Source organism: Teleopsis dalmanni, chromosome 1, assembly GCF_002237135.1.
Source record: "Teleopsis dalmanni isolate 2A chromosome 1, ASM223713v2, whole genome shotgun sequence".
Taxonomy (NCBI): domain Eukaryota; kingdom Metazoa; phylum Arthropoda; class Insecta; order Diptera; family Diopsidae; genus Teleopsis; species Teleopsis dalmanni.
In genome coordinates this window covers 67264853-67290355 of record NC_051846.1, presented here as the reverse complement: position 1 = coordinate 67290355, position 25503 = coordinate 67264853, and the positions used below count along the sequence as shown (strand labels likewise).

The window sequence follows — 25503 nt, the reverse complement described above, 5'->3', positions numbered from 1 at the left end:
TGGAACAAATATAAGGATAACATGTCAGAAGACATTTTACATAGAATTCGTGTCAGTTCAAGAAATCCCGATCTTGAGGAGAATGATGAAATGCATAATCAGGCTTTGCTCTTCATCGAAGACATATGTTGCCATACCTGCGGTAGTTTGTTAGTTAGATTAGGAATGCCAGCTGCTGATCGTGGAATAAATAACGCATTTAATCGAGAATTGGAACGTGAACGTGAATATGATCGACATGAATTAAACCAATCAGTTCAAACTAATGTGCCTCTATTGAATCCGCAACAGAAGGAAGTTTAACATTAATGAAAGCGATTGATGAAGAAAATGGTGGCTTTTTTCCTGGACGCCCCCGGTGGAACTGGTAAAACATTCCTCATGTCATTAATTTTGGCCACTGTTCGCGCGATATTCCGACATTGCGGTAGCAGTTGCTTCTTCTGGAATAACGGCTACATTGTTAGAAGGATGCCGTACGGCTCATTCAGCGTTAAAATTGCCGTTAAACCTTCAAACTACCGAGCAACCGATATGTAATATTGCGAAGCATTCTGCAATGGCTAAAGTTTCAGTAGCATCTAAAATCATCATCTGGGACGAATGTACCTATAATTTAATATAACATTTATTGACTGTTACGCTATAAATAAATATAAATAATATAAATAAAAACGCAACTGCAACTAAACTGCTTGGGAAACATCATCATAACTAAAATGATAGATTTTCCAGTGAGTATACTATATTTTATATAATTTTAATATTATGAAATAAGTGTATTTGACTAATATTTTTATAACTCACTCGAATACCACTTACTAATACATATAATAAAATCATTGATATGCGGTATTTATATGTATTGCTAATTTATTTGAAATTGTTTAATTTTGTTTTTTGAATTCTTTTTGAAAACACATACATTGTAATTTTTTATTACATTGTCTTATTTAACATCCGAAGTTAGTGGGCCAGTCGCAAACTCCCGATTTAACATTAAACATCAGAGGTGAAGAACAGCTACGATTTATTTCACACTCACATTGGCAAACAACATATTCTGAACTGCACGCATTCGATGAACTGGTAAAGTGAGTACCATCGGGCTTACCTACACAACGTCCACCGGCTGCGCAATATGTTCCAGAGGGGCCAGCGGATGGGCCACTGGGCGGTACATAAGTCCATTTACAGTTGGCTTTTTCAGGAAAATCACATTTTAAGGTAGATGCATCGAAATGCAAATTATTTGGGCAGGACATAATTATTTGTTTTTGATCATTACAAACTATATATTTCTGACAATCTCCTTGTTTACTAATTATACTTCCAGATGGCTGACCACAACATACTTCGTCACAACCAGTTGCTGGAGTAGTAATGGATGTTTTTGTGGTCGTGAAGATAACTGTTGAAGTTGCTGGTGTTGTTGCTGGAATTGTTACAGTAGTTGTTCCTGTTGCTGTTGCTACTGTTGTAGCTGGTGTTGTTTTGGTTGTTGGTGCAGCTGATGTATCATAAACGGTTGTTGTTGGTTTAGGTGTTGATATCCCTGTTGTTATAATTGCTGTTGTTGTAAATACTGGTTCAGGTGTTGTAGTCACAATTGGAATGGTTGTAGTATCATGAATTGTAGTTCCAGGAGTAGTTGCTACTGTTGTCGCAACTGTTGTTTTAGTTGTTGGTGCAAACGTTGTATCATAAACAGTAGTTGTTGGTTTAGCAGTTGATGTTCCTGTTGCTATACAAACTGGTGTTGTAGGTACCGGCTTAGGTGTTGTAGTCGTAGTCGTACCTGTTGTTATTGGTTTAGCTGTTGTAGGCGTAGTTGTTCCTGTTGTTATTGGTTTAGCTGTTGTAGTCGTAGTTGTTCCTGTTGTAATCCCTGTTGTTATACAAACTGATGTTGTAGGGACCGGCTTAGGTGTTGTAGTCGTAGTTGTACCTGTTGTTATTGGTTTATCTGTTGTAGTCGTAGTTGTTCCTGTTGTTATTGGTTTAACTGTTGTAGTCGTAGTTGTTCCTGTTGTTATTGGTTTAGCTGTTGTAGTCGTAGTTGTTCCTGTTGTTATTTCTGTTGTTATACAAACTGATGTTGTAGGGACCGGCTTAGGTGTTGTAGTCGTAGTTGTTCCCGTTGTTATTGGTTTAGCTGTTGTAGTCGTAGTTGTTCCCGTTGTTATCCCTGTTGTTATACAAACTGATGTTGTAGGTACTGGTTTAGGTGTTGTAGTCGTAGTTGTAATGGCTGGTGTTGTAGCAGCAGGAGTAGTATTATCATTGCAATCTGTGCAGCAAACATTACAGTCGCAATTTTCACATTCACTTAATAATGACGTGAAATTTTTAACACAACCAGCTCTAGACGGATAATCGCATACTTGTAGTTCTGCATTAAAATGTAATCCATTTGGACATTCTTGTATCAAAGCTGAGCGTGCACTGTTACATATCAAGAACTTGTTGCAGCTGTAAGAATGTGCTAAACGCGTACCAATTTCGTGTTTACTACAGGTCAATGCATTAATACTGCTTATACAAATGCTAAGTAGCAATATTATTTCAGCAACTAATATAAAATATTTTCACATTAATAATTTTTTTCTAATTTTTTTTTTTTATAATTACCTTGAATCATTGTTTAGAAACCAAGTATTGCAAGTAATGGCAATACTATATACTGAAGAAATTTTTTTCAAATAGCATTATATATACATATGTTGAAATCAATTAAGTAATTAATTTGCAAGACATTAACTATATCAATTCAATTTAAATGTCCAAAAAGTTATCGAAAAATAGATCTCCGATTGATAAAAAATTAAAACAGTGAAGTGTTTCTAACAAAAATTTATTTTTAAATAAAATCTGTTGTCAAACTGTTTTATTTATTTTAGTATATATAACGTCACTGGATTTTGTATTTTAATATTAAATATTGATATACCAAAGACAACTGATTTCACTTCTATTTAATTTAATTGCAATGTTCTCGGAACTGTAATCATCTATATATTTTCTTTCACTTTTATTATATACTAAGAAAATAATGTTCTTATAATATTTCATATAAAATATTATAACATCAAAATGGTGTCTATCATAATAGTTTAGTTTTTATATACTAAAAATAGAATTAGATTATAATTAATTAAAGACTTAGTTATATATTAATTATATGAATTGAAAACATGCTATACCGATTATTTATTTGTACGGAAAGTGATCTTTCGAATTTTAAACTAATTTAGTAGAGAGATTTCAAAATGTAGCGAACTACAACAACAAAAAATCTGTTTATATTATTTTAATCAATTGAATTTTTAGCTGACCATGGTTCCTGATTTCATTCTAATATAACACAATAAATGAATTTGTTAATGAACTTTCACAGTAAATTAAAACTCTAAAGTACGAATATACAAGTCAAGTACGGCTTTTGGTCTGTTAGCTTATGAACGCTGATATTGAGCTTCAAATTTAGCAGGGTATGAGTTCAACCCTTAGCACTTACAGCCTTAAAAAATTATTTACGAATAGTTAAATATAAGAGATGATTCCAAGACTACTGATGTTGGGTATTTGGCAATACTCGAAACACCTGTAGGGTCAGTCAAAAAATCAAATAATTAAAATAATAATTAAAAAATCTATTAGTTTCTATTAAATAAATACTCACTTCCGTCATAAACTGACGTTAAATTACAACTTATATTAAACTAATTTAGTGAATCACATTATTAAAAATATAATTTTTAAACAAGTGCAATGACTTTTAGGATCAAAAGTGCTGACTATATAGGCAACACTTATACGAACAAATTGTGAGTTTTCTTCTTTTCTGAACTAACATACTGTATTGAACTTATATCATAGGTCAGCATATATCTAAAATGATCAGACAAAAACTATATAAAATGATTTTAAAAAATAAGCAATGTGATAAGATCAGTACTATATAGATTGATATGTCTTATAAAGTGAGAATTTTTTTTCGATATTTTTAAGAAGGCAGGTTGTCAAAAAAAATATTGACCCAAAAAAACATTCGTCAGAAAACCAACTCGAAATTCAAATAGCTTTTCTTTTGTTAGAACCTTTCAATTTTAAAAAATATAAAATGGTATCAAACTTATTCTGTGTTTGTTGTTTTATTGAAATTATGATAGTTCAGAATTGATTTCTTTGGAACATCATTCTTTTTAAAGACGCAAGTAGGTAGTAATATTTTAAATTTTCAACATGATGGAACAGTTTCAATTAAAAGGTTTTTTTTGGCCAAATGTGTCGCATCTTGTGACAAAAAGAAACTAGAAGGTTTCGAACAGTAATGCAGAAGCAACAACAAAAATTTAAATAATTTATTAAAATTTGGCTGACTATACAACGCTGTTTTGAGTATTGCCAAGTACTCATCAATGATATTTTTTGAGAGATAATTTGAGCTTGAAGAACAAAAAAACGACACATAGTGCTACATCAGTAAAGTACGGTACTTGGTTGATTGAATTTGTCGAATTTTTTGCTTAAAACTATTACACAACGATTAATATAAAACATTATATGAATATTGGAGAACACTGAAAAGTATAACTGTAAGGTAGGAACACTATAACACTGTAATGTAAACACTATGATTATCAGATCATTACTAACTTATAGAAAGAAATTTAAAATTACATGTATATAGGTATTAATAGTACAGAAAGAGACACGAAAGAATTAATAGTAATCCTATAAGAGCAGAACGGCAACAAGTTAAAGTTTGATACTCGTACATAAAATTTGATGAACAATTAAAGATAAAGGACTGATTGTCCAATTGTAGCGTATTAAAGAAATTTTACATTTTCAATATGGTATGCAATATGCTTGAAAACATTTCATTAATTTTTTAAAACATAATAGATTTATAATTAGAATATATGCATTGATATTAATTTTAATGGGCACAACATATGATACCATCTGTTAATGTATGTAGGTAAGATTAGCGGTATTAACCCATTACGGCCCGGTACCAGATGCAGTGTACCGATTTTGATGAAAATTTGAACATTGTCATTTTTTTGCACTCATTGAGACAAATTTCAAATTTCATCAAAATGAAACTAACCGTTTCTGAGATATAGGATGGTAAGTTTACTTACCAATGGGCCAATACGTATAGTGATTTTTGTAAAAATAAAAATATTCGTTCAAATAAGTAAAAACTGATTTATTTTAAAAATTCAATTAAGTCTGATGCGAAATTGTAGAAAATGATTAACAAATGATATTTATTTTTATTTACAATTATAGTGTAATTTAAAAAAAATACATAGTACTAACTAATAATCTTACATTTGCTACAAATAGCTCGCATTATCGAGGACCACCTTGTACTTTTTCGGAGCAATGAACATTATTGTTAATATTATTAAAATATGATACAGTTGAGTCAAATATAGGTTCAGCTATCATCGAATTTGGAGATGTTGGTACGTACATCAACATGATATGATGCATATGATACAGTTGAGTCAAATATGGGTTCAACTATTACCGAATTTGGAGATGTTGGTACGTACATCAATAAATCGTTGAAAATATTTTCTCGAAACTGTAGTAGTGATAATGGCTTTTGCTTTTCATGAGCTTTAACCATAACATGCAGTTTTCAAGCATTCATCATTATACTTATTAATCATATTAAACCACCTAATTAATTTATAAACTGAGGCCACCACGATTTTTTAGATTGCACGGGTACTCGATAATTGGCCAAAACGTTGTCGTGCAAATCTACGCCGCCCATATGCCAGTTTTATTCCGCTATTACATTTGGAACTTTGATTATGATATATATCTTTTTAGAGCGATCATAACGTTTATGTTTTTTTTTGTGCATTCATTTTTTTATGGATAGTGAGAACTATAACCAGTGCATTGTCCTTCCAACGTATGGCTAATACCTTGAGTTTTACAATCAAAGGCAGTTGTACTCTCACCTTTAGGTACTCTCACTCTTTTAAGCTCATTTTCGTCTCATCGACTGACTGATACTGAAGCTCAAGCTGACCAGCAATATCTAATGAAACTGGAGCATGTTCATCTATGACATCGTCATCAGTTTGCTCAACATCACTAAAATCGCCAACATTATGCGGAATATCAACAGCGTTGACTTTAGAGAATAATTGTATTCTCCTAGCTCCTCTATTATTACTATTTTCTGTTTCTAAAATAGACGTCACCTCTTTAAAAGGTAGGCAATTTTCTTTTGGCAGTTTTTCACAACAACTCCATATATTTTATTTAATTGTAAATTTATCTAATTTTCGAGTTCAGGAAAAATGTCTCCCATTTGGATCCAATAATTGGAATAGAATTTCCTTTAATTTGTTTTCTCAAAATAAACCATATATTCACACAAAAAAATAATATAAAAGATAACTATTATATGCGAAGATATATACTCTATTAAAGTGCTGGTAAGTGAAATTATATGTCGGGCCGAAATGGGTTAAGCTTTTATCAATAATTTATCAATAATTATTATTTTCAATAACTTAATAATAATGTATCAACTGTTATTTTTCTTTTTATTAAATGTAATAAATAATTAAAAGACGTTTCCAATCTAAAATCTTGTGACTGATAAATTAATTAGTTTTTTCACTAAAAAAAATGATAATCATATAGCAAATCTTGTTACTTCAATTGTCATTATGGAATTTACTTATGTTCAAAACTATTCGAATTCATCGAAGTACCTGAATGCAGGTACTGTAAACTCCAATAAAAGGGTTTATTTAGTACTGTGATTTGTAAGCTTATAAAGAGTAAAGCTAGATTTATAAATTTTTAAATTATATCGCACTTTAATTTGCTTATAATGAGTATACTTTTTATGCTTTTAACCAATTTAAACTTATGTTAACGCTTATAATCCTTTAAGAACATTCAGATTGCACATATTATGTATTAAAAAGATTTTTGCAACATTTAAATTATTTGATTCAAAAGACACTTTATTTAGTTTATCCGTCAAACAGAGATTTAATAGATCTTTTGGTTAATATTTAAGATAGGGAACAAGACACTTGACTCGAATAATTACATGTTTTGCGATCGTTATCATAATACAATCCTGGTGGGCAATTCAATTCTATCTCACACTCACATTGACATATAACGTAACTACCGCAGCTTTTTAATGATGGAAACATAGTGCCTTCTTTTTCTTTTACACAACGACCACCGCTAGGGCATGCAAATCCAGAAGGTCCTGCATTAGGTCCTGATGGTGGTGTGTAAGGCCATGGGCAATCATAGTTTTGTGGGAAATCACAATATTGTCCCTTGGTATTGTAAACTAAGTTATTTGGACAAGTAATTGGCACTGCGCAACCATAATTACACTTATAGAACTGATTGCAAACACCGTCAACTGGGAAGAGTATACCTTCGGCCTGATTTTTACATATCGTTTCATTATTGCTGCAAGTAACATTTACATTTCCAGTTCCATAGTCATAGCCTGGTGGCCAGTCACAAGCATTAGCGGTGGCGTTAAAAACTAAATCACCAGGGCAGACAATTCCACCTGAACCGGCTGGCCAATCACAAACTTTAGATGTTATATTGAATTCTGTACCAATTGGACAATCCATTGGAATTTCACAACCACATTGACAAACAATATATCCGGTAGTACTATTATCCTTGGCCATTGTACCATCAGGTTTACCTTCACAAACGCCTGGATTCGTGCATGAAACGCCAGATGGACCTGTGCTTGGACCGGGACCTGGAACAGTTGGTGTAGGTGTTGGTGTTTGTGTAGGTGTTGGTTGTGTTTGTGTAGGTGTTGGTGTTTGTGTAGGTGTTGGTGTTTGTGTAGGTGTTGGTGTAGGCGTAGGTGTAGGTGTAGGTGTAGCAGTTGGTGTTGAAGGAATAAGAGTAGGAGTAGGAGTAGGAGTAGGAGTAGGAGTAGGAGTAGGAGTAGGAGTAGGAGTAGGAGTACTATTGCAACAATTACAACAGCAGGAACAATCACATTCGCATGTATCTGCATCTGCATACGCATTAGTCTTGACTTCACAACCAGCTCTGGATTTTAAATCACACATGCCCATTTCTCGGCTAAAATGTAATCCGTTTGGACAGTCTAATATTTTTGCAGTCTTTTGCTGTTCACATACAATAAATTTCGAGCAGTCCACTGGGTGTGCTAAGTGTGCACCCTCAGTTTGGTCCTGGCATACATCAAGTGTAAAGCCACCACCCACGAGGAGTCCAAGCAATAATATTGCTAATACTGCTAAAATTTTTAGAAAAAAAATGAATTTCTTTTGAATTTGTTTTTATAATAGGTATATAATATATTAATTTACCCTTCATATTGTTTAGTAAAAAAAAAATTGTTTTCAACTGTTTTTAATACACCTTTTAGTTGCTGTTCTTTAGACTCTGAAGCTCTGCCTGAGACTGAAGCAATGTTATTGCGAAAACTCCACAATATATTTAAACCCTCTTAATTTTATATATACTATATACTAAATATAGTAAAGTATTGGTTTGAAAAATATCAAATCAATTCAAATCAGTTTTCAATCATTTGATAATGATATATCATTTAATGTCTAAATTAAGGAACATTATTGCGAATGTGCACTCGCTTATCTTTTGATTATTTCCGTACATTTTTTCATACAAACACATTAATACATATATTTCATATATATATATTTGTTTTTCATTTTCAGAATATATATGAAAAATTTATGAAGTATTAACTTGAAGTGCTATTTCATTATCTATATTTTGTTCCTATTTCTGTACATTTTTTTTTTTTGCATTGTTCATATATCTATTTTTTATATGATTTTTGCTTATGTTGTTCCATATTAAAACGAGAAAAAATGTTAATTCTTTAAAAATTCAGTATCTCATTTTTGTCTTTAGAATAATATTTGAATATTTTTTTATTTATACTCTTATCTACAACAAATTTTCTTTATAAATAAATAAAAAATTATCTTTTTTTGTAAGTATTTTTTATCAGTAAATGAAGTTTGCAAAATCTTCGTACTTCAATATAGTTTGAAACAAATTTGCGGCTTGTTTGAATTACAAAACCATAAATAAACAAGCTTTGTTCCTGTTCCCATCTCGATGCATTAATTACTTATAATGTATTTCAATATTTTTTTAACTAATTAAAAACTTAAAAACAACATGTTACAGATAAAAGTTAAGATCTGTTTAAATAGTGTAAAGTAGTCTTATAAATTAATGGAACATGACTAAATCTATTACAAGTTATCATTATTAAAAAATGAGTTGACAACCGCATGCCGTAGTTTTTGAGATACTCATATATTAGATATCACTTTAGTTAATACGTTACTTTAACTGGTTCATATCACTATTTAGTCATACAAACTATTTAGGCTTTATTGAGAGAATAGAATTTTTAGATAATATATTTTCTCATAATAAATTTTAAAAAATTTAGTAAGATATTAGTAGATTTTTTTTTTAATAATAAAATAGAAAAGTTGATATCTTTTTCTACATTCGTGAGAAATGAAAGTTTACTTAGATAGTTAGTTCTAAATAAATAGAAGAAATATAACCCATTTACGCCAGTCATTCAAGTCTTTTAAAAAATATATTATTACACCATAACTTCTTTAACGACAATTATTATTTATTACAATTATTATTCCATTATTAAAGTAAATCCTAAAATTATTAAGAGCAAAAATATTTTTGTAAATATATAATAAATTCAATTATTGTGAAACGAATTTAATTTCATAAAACGTTGGCCCAAAATTTAGATTTAAAATCGTCGTGCACAAAAAAAAAAATATTTTAATGGAATATATTATGTCGCCAGAAATTATAATTATGAAATTGCTTTAAAACTGAATTCCTCAATATCATATACATTGTCAATCATATATCACCACAGCGCTACTGACTTACCACAAAAAAATATAAACTATTTGCGTCGATTTTTTAATAACGAATTCAGAGTCAATATTTTACACAATATATATGGTATATAAGTAGGTAGAATTTCTGAAAAGGTGTTGTAAACATTATACAAAAATTTTAAAACTCTTCACTGACATAGTTTATGTTTAATAATTTATGTGCACTCCAAAAACTGTAGGTAATTTAAAAAAAAACGTTTTCAATTTCTATGTAATGATAAGCACATACATATATGTTATATATATGTACTTATATTGACAAAAAATTAAACTTACATTATAACATGAACATAATGGGATTATCCCGCTTAACTCCCATCTATTCCAATTATAAAGACGGTAAAGCCTTTTATATATATATATAAATATATATAAATATATATATATATATATATTATATATATATATAAAATACACTCTTATACTATGTTCAGACATAATTTCGCCTTAATTTAAGTTTTAAATTAAATTAATTTTATTTAAATTAAATTAATTTTTAAATTTTAATTTCATCTTCGTTTCAGCGAAATTAAGTTATTTTTTCCATACAATATTCAATTTAGTGGTTAGGATGAAATTAAAGAAAATGGCCTTGATTTCGTTAAAACGAAGGCTGAATTTAAGGAACATTTTAAATACAACTATGCATAAAATAAATATTAAGTAAAAGGTAACGAAAAGTGAAATTTTTTTTTAAATAAATGTCAATGATAGTTGACTTTAATAAAACCAGGAAATATTCTGAAAGTTGTGCAAATTTTTAAATTTGAATATAGAGTTTTCTCTTGAATATAGAGTTTTTTTATATAATTTTCTCTCTATATATATATAACTGTTATTAATTTAAAATAGAGGAAAAAATAATAATCCATATTCTTTAAATTCACTAAAGCTAATAAATTTCCCAGATACAAATGGTGTTTGGAGCATGTAATTTTTAACATTCGATTTTACAAACAAAAAACATATGATTTCCTTAATTTGGGGCAGTATAAACACTTTCGAAATTAACTTAATATCGTTTTTATTAAATTATTGAGTACATTTGTTTTATCTTTTAATTCAAATTTGTGAAAATATAGAGATTATTTGAATTAATTTATAGTTCAAAGCTATATACGAAAATAATAAATTTAATATCTCTTGTAGATTATTTAAAATATAAGACGTGACAATATAAATTGAAGCCAGATAGACTTTGTTTTAACATCCTCCATATATCAGGTGGGCACCCAATGCAATTTTTTTGTCTTTTAAATATAGGAATCACATCCTTAATTTTTGTTTTTTATTTAAAAAACCTTTTGCTATAATATAATAAGGGTATTTAGTAGGTCTGAAGTGCTGCAAAAAATACTAGTCTCTTGCTGAAGTCTTTAATTGGTGTACAAAACAATCAAAGTGATCTATTGTTCTAACAGACTAGTTAAGTCCCTAATCATCTAAGACACTGCAAAAAACATGTCACCAAAGCGGTAAGCGATTTATTGTGAACCTGCATTGAATACTTTAACGAATATTACAGAAATGTTCACATATATTCTTATGCAAGCCTAAAGTGAAAAAAACTATTATTTAAGAAATATATGTACGTGAAACATACATGTAAACATGTAAATAAGTAAAAGATTAAAAAAATGAATTTAACACATTTTTTGTAAACAATATTTAATTTTTATTCAAAACAAAAATAAAAGATTGAAGTCTAGGGGAGCTCCATTTGCAACTCATTTGGGTACACTCATGCAAAGAACACTTTTTAAAGAACCTTTCAAAGTTAAAATTAATCTAAGTGATTACTAACTGAATAAATTTATTTTTAAACAAACTTTTATTTTCATATTTGCAATTTTTAGATACATAACAAATATATTTTATTCTGATGTGAATAAAAAAATTTTAATTTTTTATTCGTTTTTTCGTTTTTTTTTTAATTTTTTTTTCATTTTCTTGGTAAATTTCATCTACTTGAAGATGTTATGTGTATTAAAGTATGGAACGCGAATTGTGCGAAAAATAATTAATTTTTCTTGAAAGTGTTTGTCGCAAACATACATATTGTATATGATAGATCTACATAGAAATTTTGCAGTAATTATAAAAATGTTTATATAAGTTATCGAAGTTAATAACACCATCTCTTTTAAAATTGTTTATGTTTGCCAACATTACTCTTATTACTAAGATCTAAGACCTTAATAAATATCAAGTAAATATATATTTGTATATATATGTATAACCGATGCATTTTTTAAGGTTAACAATTTCTGAAGTAATTTGATATTATTTCTATATATCAGAAATTATTTGCGACATTTATTTATTTAAAGTTTACATAACATATGTATACTGATAAAACCCACAAGGTGAGAGATTATAAAATAAACACGCGCCCGGTCTTGAAGGGCATTATGTAAAAAAGTACATTGCATCTATTCTCAAAATTCAATTCAAACTTGTTCTCTTATTAAATTTTTATTATTTTATAATTGGATTAATTAATATATTCTTTTAATATTAGCTAATTGGGTAAAAAAATTTCACACAAAGTCTCACCTTATTAACTACAATAGATAAAATATATAACATACAGTTCCATAACATACAGTTTAAGTCAACTAAAATATTATTGATAAAATTTATATTAAATTGAAGTTAAATATTGATAAACTTTAATCAGCAAGAATTTATTTCGTAGTATTTTAAAATGTACCTACATACATTAAATATTAATTTAGCTCCTATTTAATACTATAAGATACAGATATTAATACAAAATAGAACGTTACAATAACTAATTTTTATAAGAGACTTATTTAAAAAATATACATTTTATAGTTTCAGAATTTTTTAGTGGTATTTGATAACTTAAGGTTCATTGCTTTGTTGTTTATATATATATATATTTTTTTTAGACTAGATATACAAAGTTAGGCCAATAAATACATTTTATTTGTGAAAATAATTTTTTTGATTTATATATATGCATATCCAACAGAATACGATAAGAGATTGAAGTATTAAACAATCTCGAACAAATCTCTTGTTGAAATATTGGTATCTGTCAATATATATATATATTATATATATATATTATATATATATTTTATATATATTATATATATATATATTATGTTATCACAAAGAACAAGTCTTACGCATACGTAGAAAATTTAGGTTCATTTAAATTTTGTATAATTTTAATATTTATTAAAAAATTTATATTAATAGTGAATAAAAAGCAATATTAACAATACAGGAAAGTAAAAAATTTCCTATTACAACAATATTAATTATAGTTGAAATTATTTATGTGTTGAGAAGCATAAATATGTTACAAACTAATAATACCTTCAAGAGTTTCACGCAAACACCTTTTTTTATTGTGAAATCTATACATTCTATAATTACCGTAGAGTTAAGGTTGTTGGTGGAATATATAACGGGACACCATGGCTGCGTTATAACCTTAACAAAATGGGTCTGTTCGAAGCGATAGATTGTCGACTCTGCTTAGAACCAGCCCAGCTTTGATCTGGTCCAGAAGGAGGTCACTGGGTCGAGAACTATTTTCCCCTTCTGACATTGGGAGTTCCTCAACGGCCAACATTCTGGCTTTCATTCGGAAGGTGGAATGTCTTCTGTTCTGTTAGGGTCTGTTGCAACACAAAAGACCAATCATGGTCGCAGTCCTCTGCTCCGTTGGAAGCTAGTACAATGTTGTGCATTACAATAGCAACCAAAATAAGCACATCAAAAAGTAAAGTTTTTTGTCTACTTTATACTTTTGTCTAGTTTTATAAATTTCGCATATATATAATACGATCATATAAGCTATGAAAGAATTGTTTTTACATTAAAGTTGTATATTCTTAGAAATATTTCCAAACACTCTCTTTAATTGAGTAGGGAATATAGTTTAATGTACGTTCGTTTAATTTTTCAAAAATACTTGTAAGAATTATAACATTCTGAAAATTTGGATTCAATTCAATTTAGAATTCTGTATTTTCTGCTCTATATATTATACATTGGCTGTCTTTAAATGTTTAAACAAATGTGCACAATAGTTGATTTATATTCTTCGTGGATTCATAAATTTTATCCGTATGGACTAATTGCCCTATGATTCTAAATAGATTTAAAATTTTAGATGCATGTACAATATGATATTTACCATGTATGATTTAATTACTTTAATAAATAATAGACAGAATTTGAAAATTTAGTTGAGAATAAAAATTAAAAATGGTATGGGTGTAAGCAATGAGTACATAAGAGATAGTAAATATGTTCCTAAAAGTGTATCCGAAATAATATTCCATAATAATTAACAGATCCTAAATAAATCGATGACGATATGCATGGGCGGTTATATGTATATAATAGTATATATTAAATAGAACATATTATATCTAATTATATGTAGACTATTGAGGAAGAAAATTTCTTTCTTTAATTAAACTTTAATTATGTATTTATTTTTTTTTATAAAGGGATAAAGGGATTTTTTTATAAACAAGGATGATCAATGGATCTATTACTGTAGCCAAAGTTGTTACAAGAAACACAAACGCGGCTAATTTCTAAAAACGATAGGGATGGGTCAAATGTTAAAATAGAAATTACTTTTAAGCAAAAACAAAATCAATGAAAGATTGCTTACATTTGTATAACATTTTATTTGATAGAATAATGAAAATATTAAATTTCATTCGTATTAGTAAAAAGCAGTTTGATCCCACAAATCCTAAAATAATGCCCAACGCAAAGTTAGAAATTTGGCTCGGATATGTGACTGCAGTTACTGAATGTGATGCTTTGTTGTAATCTAACTCATCGCTTGCTTAATCAAAAAACTGTTCTTAAGTTGTTTACTGAAAAACATCAATCGAAACCATCAGAATTTCAAGTTAATGCAAAAAAGACTTTACTTGGTTCTATAGCAATAACACGTTATAACAATAAGACGTACAGAATTAATAATATCAAATTTGATGCTAACCCTCTTGCTGAATTTGATATGAAAGGATAAAAAATTTTATATGTTAATTATTATTATAAAACTTTCAAAATAGATATTAAAGATAAAAAGCAACCATTTTTAATATCTATAAAAATTCAAACTCGTACCGATAATACAATTGAAGAATGTGTATTTAGTTTGATTCCAGAATTGTGTCATCTAACTGGTTTTCAAGATAATTTACCTACAGATTAAATTAATTCGTGAAATTGCCACATTTACAAGAGCATCGCCCAATCAACGACTGTTGTCTTTAGAAAAATTTGTTGATAATGAGAACAACAGTTCAGAAGCCAAATTAATTTTATCAAGCTGGGGCTTATCTCTTGCTGAAAAACCACAACCATTGGTAGGTAGAGTATTAGGAGAAGTACGAGTGGCTGTGGTGTAACTACCGATTTTGTAAAATACGCATCAAATAATTATTTGTTGAATCCAATAAATATATTGGATTGGAAATTAATATATTGTAAGAAAGACGAAAACGCAGCAAAGACATTTTTAGAACAATATGAAAGCTGTACTAATGTGATGGGAATAAAAGTACAAAAACCTAAAACAGTAATGCTGGATAATGACCGTATTGATAATCTGGTGATAGCTTTGCTGATTTGTATTTGATTTGTTGTTGTAGTTGTTGTACTAAATTAGTTAACAGGAGTAAAATGTTAAAAGTAATATGAAACAATTAATTTCATTTTTATATAGATTACAAACTACAACATTGTTTTTATGGTTTTAAAATTATTTTTATTTTTGAAATACAATAGAAAAAATATCGATAAATCAAAACATTAATTTGTATATAGCAACATACATAGTTGCTATCCTCACTTTTCACAGGTATAGCAGAACTTTAAAAGCAATATCAGATAAATCAGAGGATATTTGTGAAAGTAAATTCAAGAACCTTATCTTGATCTCTGAAATTATTTCGCAGCAATTGGCTTTTATGATATGTGTCTAATCTCTCTTCTTTGTGGATGAACATTATTAGACAGATATGAAATTTGCGACTGCACCTGTCGAGTTCCTTTATCTTTATCTTTATCTCAGACCAAAATGATTACAAATTTTCTAAGAGATTTGAATGTAAATACACTAGATTGTCCACCCTAAAGTCCGGATCTAAATATAATAGAGAATGTGCGGGCTTATATAAAACACAGAAAAATCTAAGTACAACAAGAACGGGCGACGATGCTATTGCTCAGGTAGAGGAACTTTGGAAGGACATTTTCTTAGAAACACTTCAAAATTTAGTAAAATCGCTTCCTGGACATTTGCAAAATGTAATAAACGCCAAAGGAGGGTTTATTTTTTATTAATTTTTCTTTTAAGAAATTTCTGAAATTATTTCAATTTTTTTGCAAATAATATATTGTCAAAATACTTTTTTGTCCTCTTAAATTTATTAAGTTTTATTTTTATTTTCTAAACTTTAATATGGAACTCAATAACTTTGTTGTTTTTATGACCATAACACATTTCCGTTATACATATATTTTTTTATTTTTGGATAAATAAATTGTAGTTAATCACACAAAGTATAAAATATTTTTTTAATGTTAAAATACTTATGTCCACCATTGTATATATATTGACAGATGTCAATATTTCAGCAAGAGATTTGTTTAAAATTGTTTAATATTTCAATCTCTTATCATATTCTGTTGGATATGCATATATATAAATCAAAAAAATTATTTTCACAAATAAAATGTATTTATTGGCCTAACTATTGTATTAGATATAATACAATAGTCTAAAAAAATATATATATAAAACAAAGCAATGAACCTTAAGTTACTAAATTCTACTTTAAAATCCTGAAACTATAAAATAACTATAAAATGTATATTTTTTAAATAAGCCTCTTATAAAAATTAGTTATTGTAACGTTCTATTTTGTATTAATATCTGTATCTTATAGTATTAAATAGGAGCTAAATTAATATTTAATGTATGTAGGTACATTTTAAAATACTACGAAATAAATTCTTGCTGATTAAAGTTTATCAATATTTAACTTCAATTTAATATAAATTTTATCAATAATATTTTAGTTGACTTAAACTGTATGTTATGGAACTGTATGTTATATATTTTATCTATTGTAGTTAATAAGGTGAGACTTTGTGTGAAATTTTTTTACCCAATTAGCTAATATTAAAAGAATATATTAATTAATCCAATTATAAAATAATAAAAATTTAATAAGAGAACAAGTTTGAATTGAATTTTGAGAATAGATGCAATGTACTTTTTTACATAATGCCCTTCAAGACCGGGCGCGTGTTTATTTTATAATCTCTCACCTTGTGGGTTTTATCAGTATATGTTATGTAAACTTTAAATAAATAAATGTCGCAAATAATTTCTGATATATAGAAATAATATCAAATTACTTCAGAAATTGTTAACCTTAAAAAATGCATCGGTTATACATATATATACAAATATATATTTACTTGATATTTATTAAGGTCTTAGATCTTAGTAATAAGAGTAATGTTGGCAAACATAAACAATTTTAAAAGAGATGGTGTTATTAACTTCGATAACTTATATAAACATTTTTATAATTACTGCAAAATTTCTATGTAGATCTATCATATACAATATGTATGTTTGCGACAAACACTTTCAAGAAAATTTAATTATTTTTCGCACAATTCGCGGTTCATACTTTTATACACATAACATCTTCAAGTAGATGAAATTTACCAAGAAAATTAAAAAAAAAATTAAAAAAAAAAGAATACAAACTTTGTTATGTATCTAAAAATTGCAATCTTGCAAATAAAAAGTTGTTTAAAAATAAACTTGTTGAGTTAGTAATCATTTAGTTTAATTTCAGCTATTCGAAAATAATACAATCCAATATTGGAGTACTGCAGTCATATGTAATCTACATGTTCAGCAATATATATAAAACTTATTTCACGTTGAAACAAATTTGAGGCAAAATCACGATATAGAAACTCCTAGACATATTTCTCGTATTCAAAAAAACAGCTAGCAAAATAGATGGAGAAATCAATTAACAACTAAGTTGAGAAGAATAATTTTGTGATTCTAGAGAACACTAAGTTTATAACAAATCATAGCTCACTATTTGAATAGTCCTATTTGAATGTATTCACCTTGACGTCAATTTAATGATGTACAGTTGTAGTATTTTACCGAACTAATACTATAATAATTTTAATAATTTTTCAGGTCTGTATTTTAATAGCGCTGTTCGTAAATTTAGACTTGAGTAACTAACATAATTACAGCTAAGAAGTAATATTACAAAAATAAACTTTTAATTTGACGGTTTTAAAATAATTTTAATAATTTTGAAGTCATTTAACGCTTGGTCAGACCAAAATTTTTCCCAAAAACAAATATCAGTATAGGTTATCATGAGGACGCTGGGTTTATCGATAATAACATAGTGCTCATGTTAGTCTTATGGTGGGTTTATGGTAGTGTTCTAACACAACAGCTACTTAATTTTCTTGTTATGTGAAAAATGTTAATTTGTAAAGTTATGCTATAGCAAAATGTATTCAATTTCAGCTATTATTTAATTAAACCTAATATTATGAAATATATTACTGTATGATATGATACAATATTGCTTAAGTATGTGCTCAGTTTTACATAGTTTACTAAATGCAAAATATGTATATTATAGTTTATTCCTGTTTAAGTATAATTTCACTTTTAAAAATATTTTTTCTATTAAAATCGACCATTCTCTGCTGAAGTCACCTTTTGTTTAGACGGTACATAAAGTTTCTATAAATTTGAAAATTTTTATAGATTCATCGGCATTACAGAGGGCAATTATTAAGTAATTACCTATAACGGCACTTAAACAACTGATAATATTTTTTTTAATAATATTTAGTATATCATTATTCAAAAACTTACATCCCAACAGGGTTTATGTTTATATCTAAAGAAAACGTTCAGTAAAAAATATTTTAAAACGCTATTATTGCTATAAAAATGATCAGATTTAAAGTACAGATCCAAAGGCAATGCTTTAGATACTGATGTACATTCAAAAAGTAACTGTTCGGTACTATTTATAAACTGGGGATTGAGCCTAACTTGTTCAAAAATAAAATAACTAGAAATAACACCGTCAATGACGCCCGGATCAGAGCCATAAACAAGGATTTATTTACCATTAAATTAAAATATCATGCAGTATTGTCTCATACAACACCGTGTCAAATGAAATGGGTAGAGTTTGTATCGAATCTCTATCAACCAATCGACGATCAACTAAATCCATGTTTTGTATATTTCCGACGATTTCTGATAAACATTACAGATAAATATAATCCTTAATCATGATAGTAGTCAATATAACCCTACCTGGACAAAGACCAAGTAGATTTTTTTACCACATCTTAAGTCATTTCTTACAGAAAAACTGATGAGATTTAAATTAATAAATATTTTAATCAAATAAAATTTCTCAAAAAAGAAACATATATAATAAATACAAATAACATTGTTATTAAAACAAATTTCAGTTTAAATTTAAATCAATAGTGAGTACGAGAGTTGAGATTAATATTCAGTCTAAAATAAGACTGAAAAGACTTTTGTTTAAAGTTCAAAATTTGGAAAATTTCGTTTGAAAAACAGACAAATTTAAACAAATAATAATAATATTCTTTTCGCAAATGAACCGTATTTACCTTATATAATATTTATAGACTAAGAAATAACAAAAAAGTGGATATAACTTGAAGTTCTGGATAAAAATAGAATTATAATTTGCGTAAAATGTGTATATGATGTGCATACGACTCTGTTAAAGCTCTGAAGTAAAGCGTAATATTTGACACATGCAAGTAAATAAGTTACGATTTTAAGTTTTATTTTATTTTATTTATTTATTTACTTTTAAGTGAATAAAAGCAATTGTGTTCACAAATTCAAATATTATTTTGGTATATAAACCTCCGAACAATTTTGTTTCGTCGACAATACTTTTTGAAACAAGATTATAACAAACAATCAAATGCGGTTTCGAACTTTATTTTGTTTTCTAGGATTATTTGCTTTAGCAACGGCTCAAGCCCTGCCAGCAACTACTACTGCTCTAAAATTGGGAGATCTCTTGGAAAGAATCTCTATACTGATTCAGTTCAATATATGTCCTTCAAACTTATGTACCAATATAAACGCACAAAGTGGCAACAAAGCTGATGGCACCAAAATCGTAAGTGCCACAAGCGAAAACATCAGTTCAGCAGCCAATAAAATTGTAGTGATTAATGGATGCTTTGGTACTACAAACAACGTTGCCGCGGAGAGATCAAGCGATGTGATTCAATCTGCAAGTAGTGGTTGTACAACCAATAACGTTGTAGCAGAAAGTGCAAATAATGTAATTCAGGCTGTAGAAACAACGAAAACTGACAATACAGTAGTTAGTGGAAGCACTAGTACTAAAGAAAATGTTGCCACACAAAAGGAAAGCAATGTTAGTGAAGCTGCAGAAACTACTAAAACTGAAAACGTAGTAGTTAGTGGAAGCACTAGTACTAAAGAAAACATTGCCACAGAAAAAGAAAGCAATGTAGTTGAAGTAGCAGAAACCACTAAAACTGAAAACGTTGTAGTAAGTGGAAGTGCTGATACCAAAGAAAATCTTGCTACAGAAAAGGAAATCATTGCAGTCCAAGTTGTAGAGCCTACTAAAAGTGAAAATGTGGTAGTAAGTGGAAGCATTGGTACTAAAGAAGACGTGGCCGTACAAAATGACAGTCAAGTTATTGAAGCTGCAGAAACTACTAAAACTGAAAACGTAGTAGTTAGTGGAAGCACTAGTACTAAAGAAAACATAGCCACAGAAAAAGAAAGCAATGTAGTTGAAGTAGCAGAAACCACTAAAACTGAAAACGTTGTAGTAAGTGGAAGTGCCGACAATAAAGAAAATCTTGCTACAGAAAAGGAAATCATTGCAGTCCAAGTTGTAGAGCCTACTAAAAGTGAAAATGTAGTAGTAAGTGGAAGCATTGGTACTAAAGAAGACGTGGCCGTACAAAATGACAGTCAAGTTATTGAAGCTGCAGAAACTACTAAAACTGAAAACGTAGTAGTTAGTGGAAGCACTAGTACTAAAGAAAACATAGCCACAGAAAAAGAAAGCAATGTAGTTGAAGTAGCAGAAACCACTAAAACTGAAAACGTTGTAGTAAGTGGAAGTGCTGACAATAAAGAAAATCTTGCTACAGAAAAGGAAATCATTGCAGTCCAAGTTGTAGAGCCTACTAAAAGTGAAAATGTGGTAGTAAGTGGAAGCATTGGTACTAAAGAAGACGTGGCCGTACAAAATGACAGTCAAGTTATTAAAGCTGCAGAAACCACTAAAACTGAAAACGTAGTAGTAAGTGGAAGCATTGGTATTAAGGAAAACGTTGCTACTGAAAAGGAAAGCAACGTAGTCGAAGCTGCTGAAACCACCAAAACCGAAAATGTAGTAGTAAGTGGAAGCATTGGTACTAAGGAAAACGTTGCTACCGAAAAGGAAAACAATGTAGTCGAAGCTGTAGAAACCACTAAAACCGAAAATGTAGTAGTCAATGAAAGCATTGGTACTAAGGACAACGTTGCTACCGAAAAAGAAAGCAACGTAGTCGAAGCTGCTGAAACTATCAAAACTGAAAATGTAGTAGTAAGTGGAAGCACTGATACTAAAGAAAATGATGCTACAGAAAAGGAAATCATTGCAATCCAAATTGTAGACCCTGTTAAAAGTGAAAATGTGGTAGTAAGTGGAAGCATTGGTACTAAGGAAAACGTTGCCACCGAAAAGGAAAGCAACGTAGTCGAAGCTGTAGAAACCACCAAAACCGAAAATGTGGTAGTAAGTGGAAGTGCTGATACCAAAGAAACCACAGCTGTAGACAACGCAAGTACCGTAATTAAAACCGATGAAACTACCAAAACCGAAAATGTAGTAGTAAGTGGAAGCACTGATACTAAAGAAAATGATGCTACAGAAAAGGAAATCATTGCAATCCAAATTGTAGACCCTGTTAAAAGTGAAAATGTGGTAGTAAGTGGAAGCATTGGTACTAAGGAAAACGTTGCCACCGAAAAGGAAAGCAACGTAGTCGAAGCTGTAGAAACCACCAAAACCGAAAATGTGGTAGTAAGTGGAAGTGCTGACACCAAAGAAACCACAGCTGTAGACAACGCAAGTACCGTAATTAAAACCGATGAAACTACCAAAACCGAAAATGTAGTAGTAAGTGGAAGCACTGATACTAAAGAAAATGATGCTACAGAAAAGGAAATCATTGCAATCCAAATTGTAGACCCTGTTAAAAGTGAAAATGTGGTAGTAAGTGGAACCATTGGTAGTAAGGAAAACGTTGCCACCGAAAAGGAAAGCAACGTAGTCGAAGCTGTAGAAACCACCAAAACCGAAAATGTGGTAGTAAGTGGAAGTGCTGACACCAAAGAAACCACAGCTGTAGACAACGCAAGTACCGTAATTAAAACCGATGAAACTACCAAAACCGAAAATGTAGTAGTAAGTGGAAGCACTAATACTAAAGAAAATGATGCTACAGAAAAGGAAATCATTGCAATCCAAATTGTAGACCCTGTTAAAAGTGAAAATATGGTAGTAAGTGGAAGCATTGGTACTAAGGAAAACGTTGCAATCGAAAAGGAAAACAACGTAGTCCAAGCTGCAGAAACCACCAAAACTGAAAACGTAGTAGTAAGTGGAAACATTGATACTAAGGAAAACGTTGCCGCAGAAAAGGAAAACAGCGTAGTCGAAGCTGCTGAAACTACCAAAACCGAAAATGTAGTAGTAAGTGGAAGTACTGATACTAAAGAAAACGTAGTTACCGAAAAAGAAACCAATGAAACCACCAAAACCGAAAACGTAGTAGTAAGTGGAAGCACTGATACTAAGGAAAACACTGTTACCGAAAAGGAAAACAATGTAGTCGAAGCTGCAGAAACCACCAAAACGGAAAATGTAGTAGTAAGTGGAAGCACTGATACTAAAGATAACACTGCTGTAGACAGCGCTAGTAACGTAGTCAAAACCGAAGAAACCACCAAAACTGAGAACGTAGTAGTTAGTGGATCTACTGGTACTAAGGAAAACATTGTTACAGAAAAGGAAACCAATGTAGTTGAAGCTGCTGAATCCACCAAAACTGAAAACGTTGTAGTTAGTGGAACTACTGGTGCTAAGGAAAACGCTGCTACAGAAAAAGAAAGCAACGTAGTCGAAGCTGCAGAAACCACCAAAACCGAAAATGTAGTAGTTAGTGGAAGCACTGGAGTTAAAGACAACACTGCTGTAGACAGCACAAGTAACGTAATCAAAACCGAAGAAACCACCAAAACTGAAAACGTGGTAGTTAGTGGAAGCACTGATACTAAGGAAAACGTTGCTACAGAAAAGGAAAACAAAATAGTCGAAGCTGCTGAAACCACTAAAAATGAAAACACCGTTGTTAGTGGAAGCATTGATAGTCAAAATAATGTTGCGGCTGATAGTGCAAGTAAAGTAGTAGAAGCTGCGGAAAGTACTAAAACTGAAAATGTGAAGAACACTGAAAACAATGTTAATTCTGGTAAAGTTGAATTGGGCGACAAAAATGTCTCTTCTGATAATACTGGAACGAAGAATTCACATGGTCATTGGTGGGGTAAATACAGAAGTGGCAGAAGCAAAAGTCGTAGCAGAAAAGATCGAAGATCAAGGCATAGCCGAGGACGTGGCCGAGGACGTGGTACAGCTAAAGACGAAAATGTAAACAATGATAGCACTGCTATTAAAGACAAGACAGATGAAGAAAAGAGTTTGAACAAAGATTCTTCTACTGATGGAACTGAAAAGAAACAATCACGCCGAGGTCGTTGGGTTCGGTTCTGGGAGGAAAATGAAGGCGATGAAAAAGAAGACGTAGCTGATAAAAATGATTCTTCTGATGAAACTGAAAAGAAACAATCACGCCGAGGTCGTTGGGGTCGCTATTGGGATGGTAAAAGTCGCAGACATAGTAAAAGAGAACGAAAATCAAGAAAGAGTAGTCGAGGAAGCAGACGTCGGGGAAATAATAAAAATGCTGCAGAAAAGGAAAGCAACGTAGTCGAAGCTGCTGAAACTACCAAAACCGAAAATGCAGTAGTCAGTGGAAGCATTGGTAGTGAAGGAAATGTTGCCACAGAAAAAGGAACCGATGTAGTCGAAGCTGCTGGAGCTACTAAAAATGAAAATGTTAAGGATAGTGAAAACAACACTAACGTTGAAAAGGAAGAGGCAAATAACAATAATGCTTCTTCTGATGAAACTGAAAAGAAAAAATCACGCCGTGGGCGCTGGGGTCGCCACTGGGATCGTAGAAGTCGCAAACAGAATAAAAGAGAACGAAAATCAAGAAAGCACTCACGTAGACGTGGGCGTCGCGACTCTACTAAAAATGAAAATGAAGGAAATAAAGACAACGTTGCAGTAGAAAAGGAAAACAATGCAAACAAAGCTGCAGAAATTTCGAAAACTGAAAACACAGTAGTCAGTGGAAGCATTGGTGCTGAAGGAAATATTGCCACAGAGAAAGTAAGCAGTGTAGTCGAAGCGGCAGGAGCTATTAAAACTGAAAATGTAAACGATAGTGAGAACAATGCCAATGAAAGTGCAAATGTTCAAAAGGGAGAGGTAAATAACAATAATGCTTCTTCTGATGAAACTGGAAAGAAACAATCACGCCGTGGGCGCTGGGGTCGCCATTGGGATCGTAAAAGTCGCAAACAGAATAAAAGAGAACGAAAATCAAGAAAGCACTCACGTAGACGTGGGCGTCGCGACTCTACTAAAAATGAAAATGAAGGAAATAAAAACAACGCTGCAGTAGAAAAGGAAAACACAGTAGTCAGTGGAAGCATTGGTGCTGAAGGAAATGCCGCAGAAAGATCAAGCAATGTAATCGAAGTGGCAGAAACTACTAAAACCGAAAACGTAAAGGAAAGTGTAAATGACAGCAACGCTTCTTCTGATAAAACTGTAGAGAAACCAGTTGGGCGTTGGGTTCGTTATTGGGATGATGGAAGTGGTAAACCTACTAAAATAGAGCCACTTCGCTAAAGTTGAGCATTTTTGAATAAAACTTATTTGTTTGTGAATAAAATATAAATTAAATAAAATATTAAATACATGATTCTGATTGTTTTTTTTCCCCCTAAAGTTCAGTTTGCAAAAATACTAAGAAAATAGTATAACAATTTTAATTGTAAGGTAAAAATATGGATGGATGGGAGCTCATGCAGTGACAACAATTTTGTTATGTGAAATTATCTAAAGTAAGTTGACTTTTTTTGCTAAAACCTCGCTTTAACCAGAATATGCTAGACAAAATTATAAACAATTGAATGTAAGACTTAATGTACAATAACGTTAAACGTATAAATCAGTGTTGAATTATAAAGCACTATAATATG

General features: G+C 30.1%; 2 protein-coding genes across 3 annotated transcripts; one reads left to right on the top strand and one right to left on the bottom strand.

Moving 5' to 3' along the window:
* Positions 1 to 929: 929 nt before the first annotated feature.
* On the bottom strand, positions 930 to 8502 carry LOC119683417 (mucin-2-like). Its single transcript, XM_038097085.1, has 4 exons — positions 8382 to 8502; positions 7069 to 8308; positions 6065 to 6285; positions 930 to 2572 (listed from the first exon to the last, which is right to left on the bottom strand). The coding sequence occupies exons 1-4, from the start codon at positions 8386 to 8388 to the stop codon at positions 954 to 956; spliced, it is 3087 nt and encodes a 1028-aa protein (XP_037953013.1). The 5' UTR covers positions 8389 to 8502; the 3' UTR covers positions 930 to 953.
* Positions 8503 to 20013: 11511 nt separating this feature from the next.
* LOC119670751 (probable serine/threonine-protein kinase DDB_G0282963) lies at positions 20014 to 25223 on the top strand. 2 transcript variants are annotated; one of them, XM_038081151.1, is made up of 2 exons: positions 20014 to 21690; positions 21979 to 25223. In XM_038081151.1, exons 1-2 carry the CDS (start codon positions 20051 to 20053, stop codon positions 25148 to 25150), a joined length of 4812 nt encoding a protein of 1603 aa, XP_037937079.1. In that variant the 5' UTR covers positions 20014 to 20050; the 3' UTR covers positions 25151 to 25223. The 2 variants fall into 2 exon arrangements, with proteins under 2 accessions (XP_037937079.1, XP_037937078.1); XM_038081150.1 differs by having other exon boundaries at positions 20014 to 25223.
* The last annotated feature ends 280 nt before the right edge of the window (positions 25224 to 25503 follow it).

Bases quoted from the DNA above. Each gene is read 5' to 3' on its own strand.
- LOC119670751 (XM_038081150.1), top strand. From the start codon at position 20,051: ATGCGGTTTCGAACTTTATTTTGTTTTCTAGGATTATTTGCTTTAGCA.
- LOC119683417 (XM_038097085.1), bottom strand. The intron at 6,286-7,068 runs AATATTAACCAA...AAATATATGGAG, and splicing joins GTGTCTTGTTCCCTATCTTA to TTGTTGTGAAAAACTGCCAA. The intron at 2,573-6,064 runs GTCAGCTTGAGC...ATTTTATATTAG, and splicing joins AGTTTCATTAGATATTGCTG to TTGCTGAAATAATATTGCTA.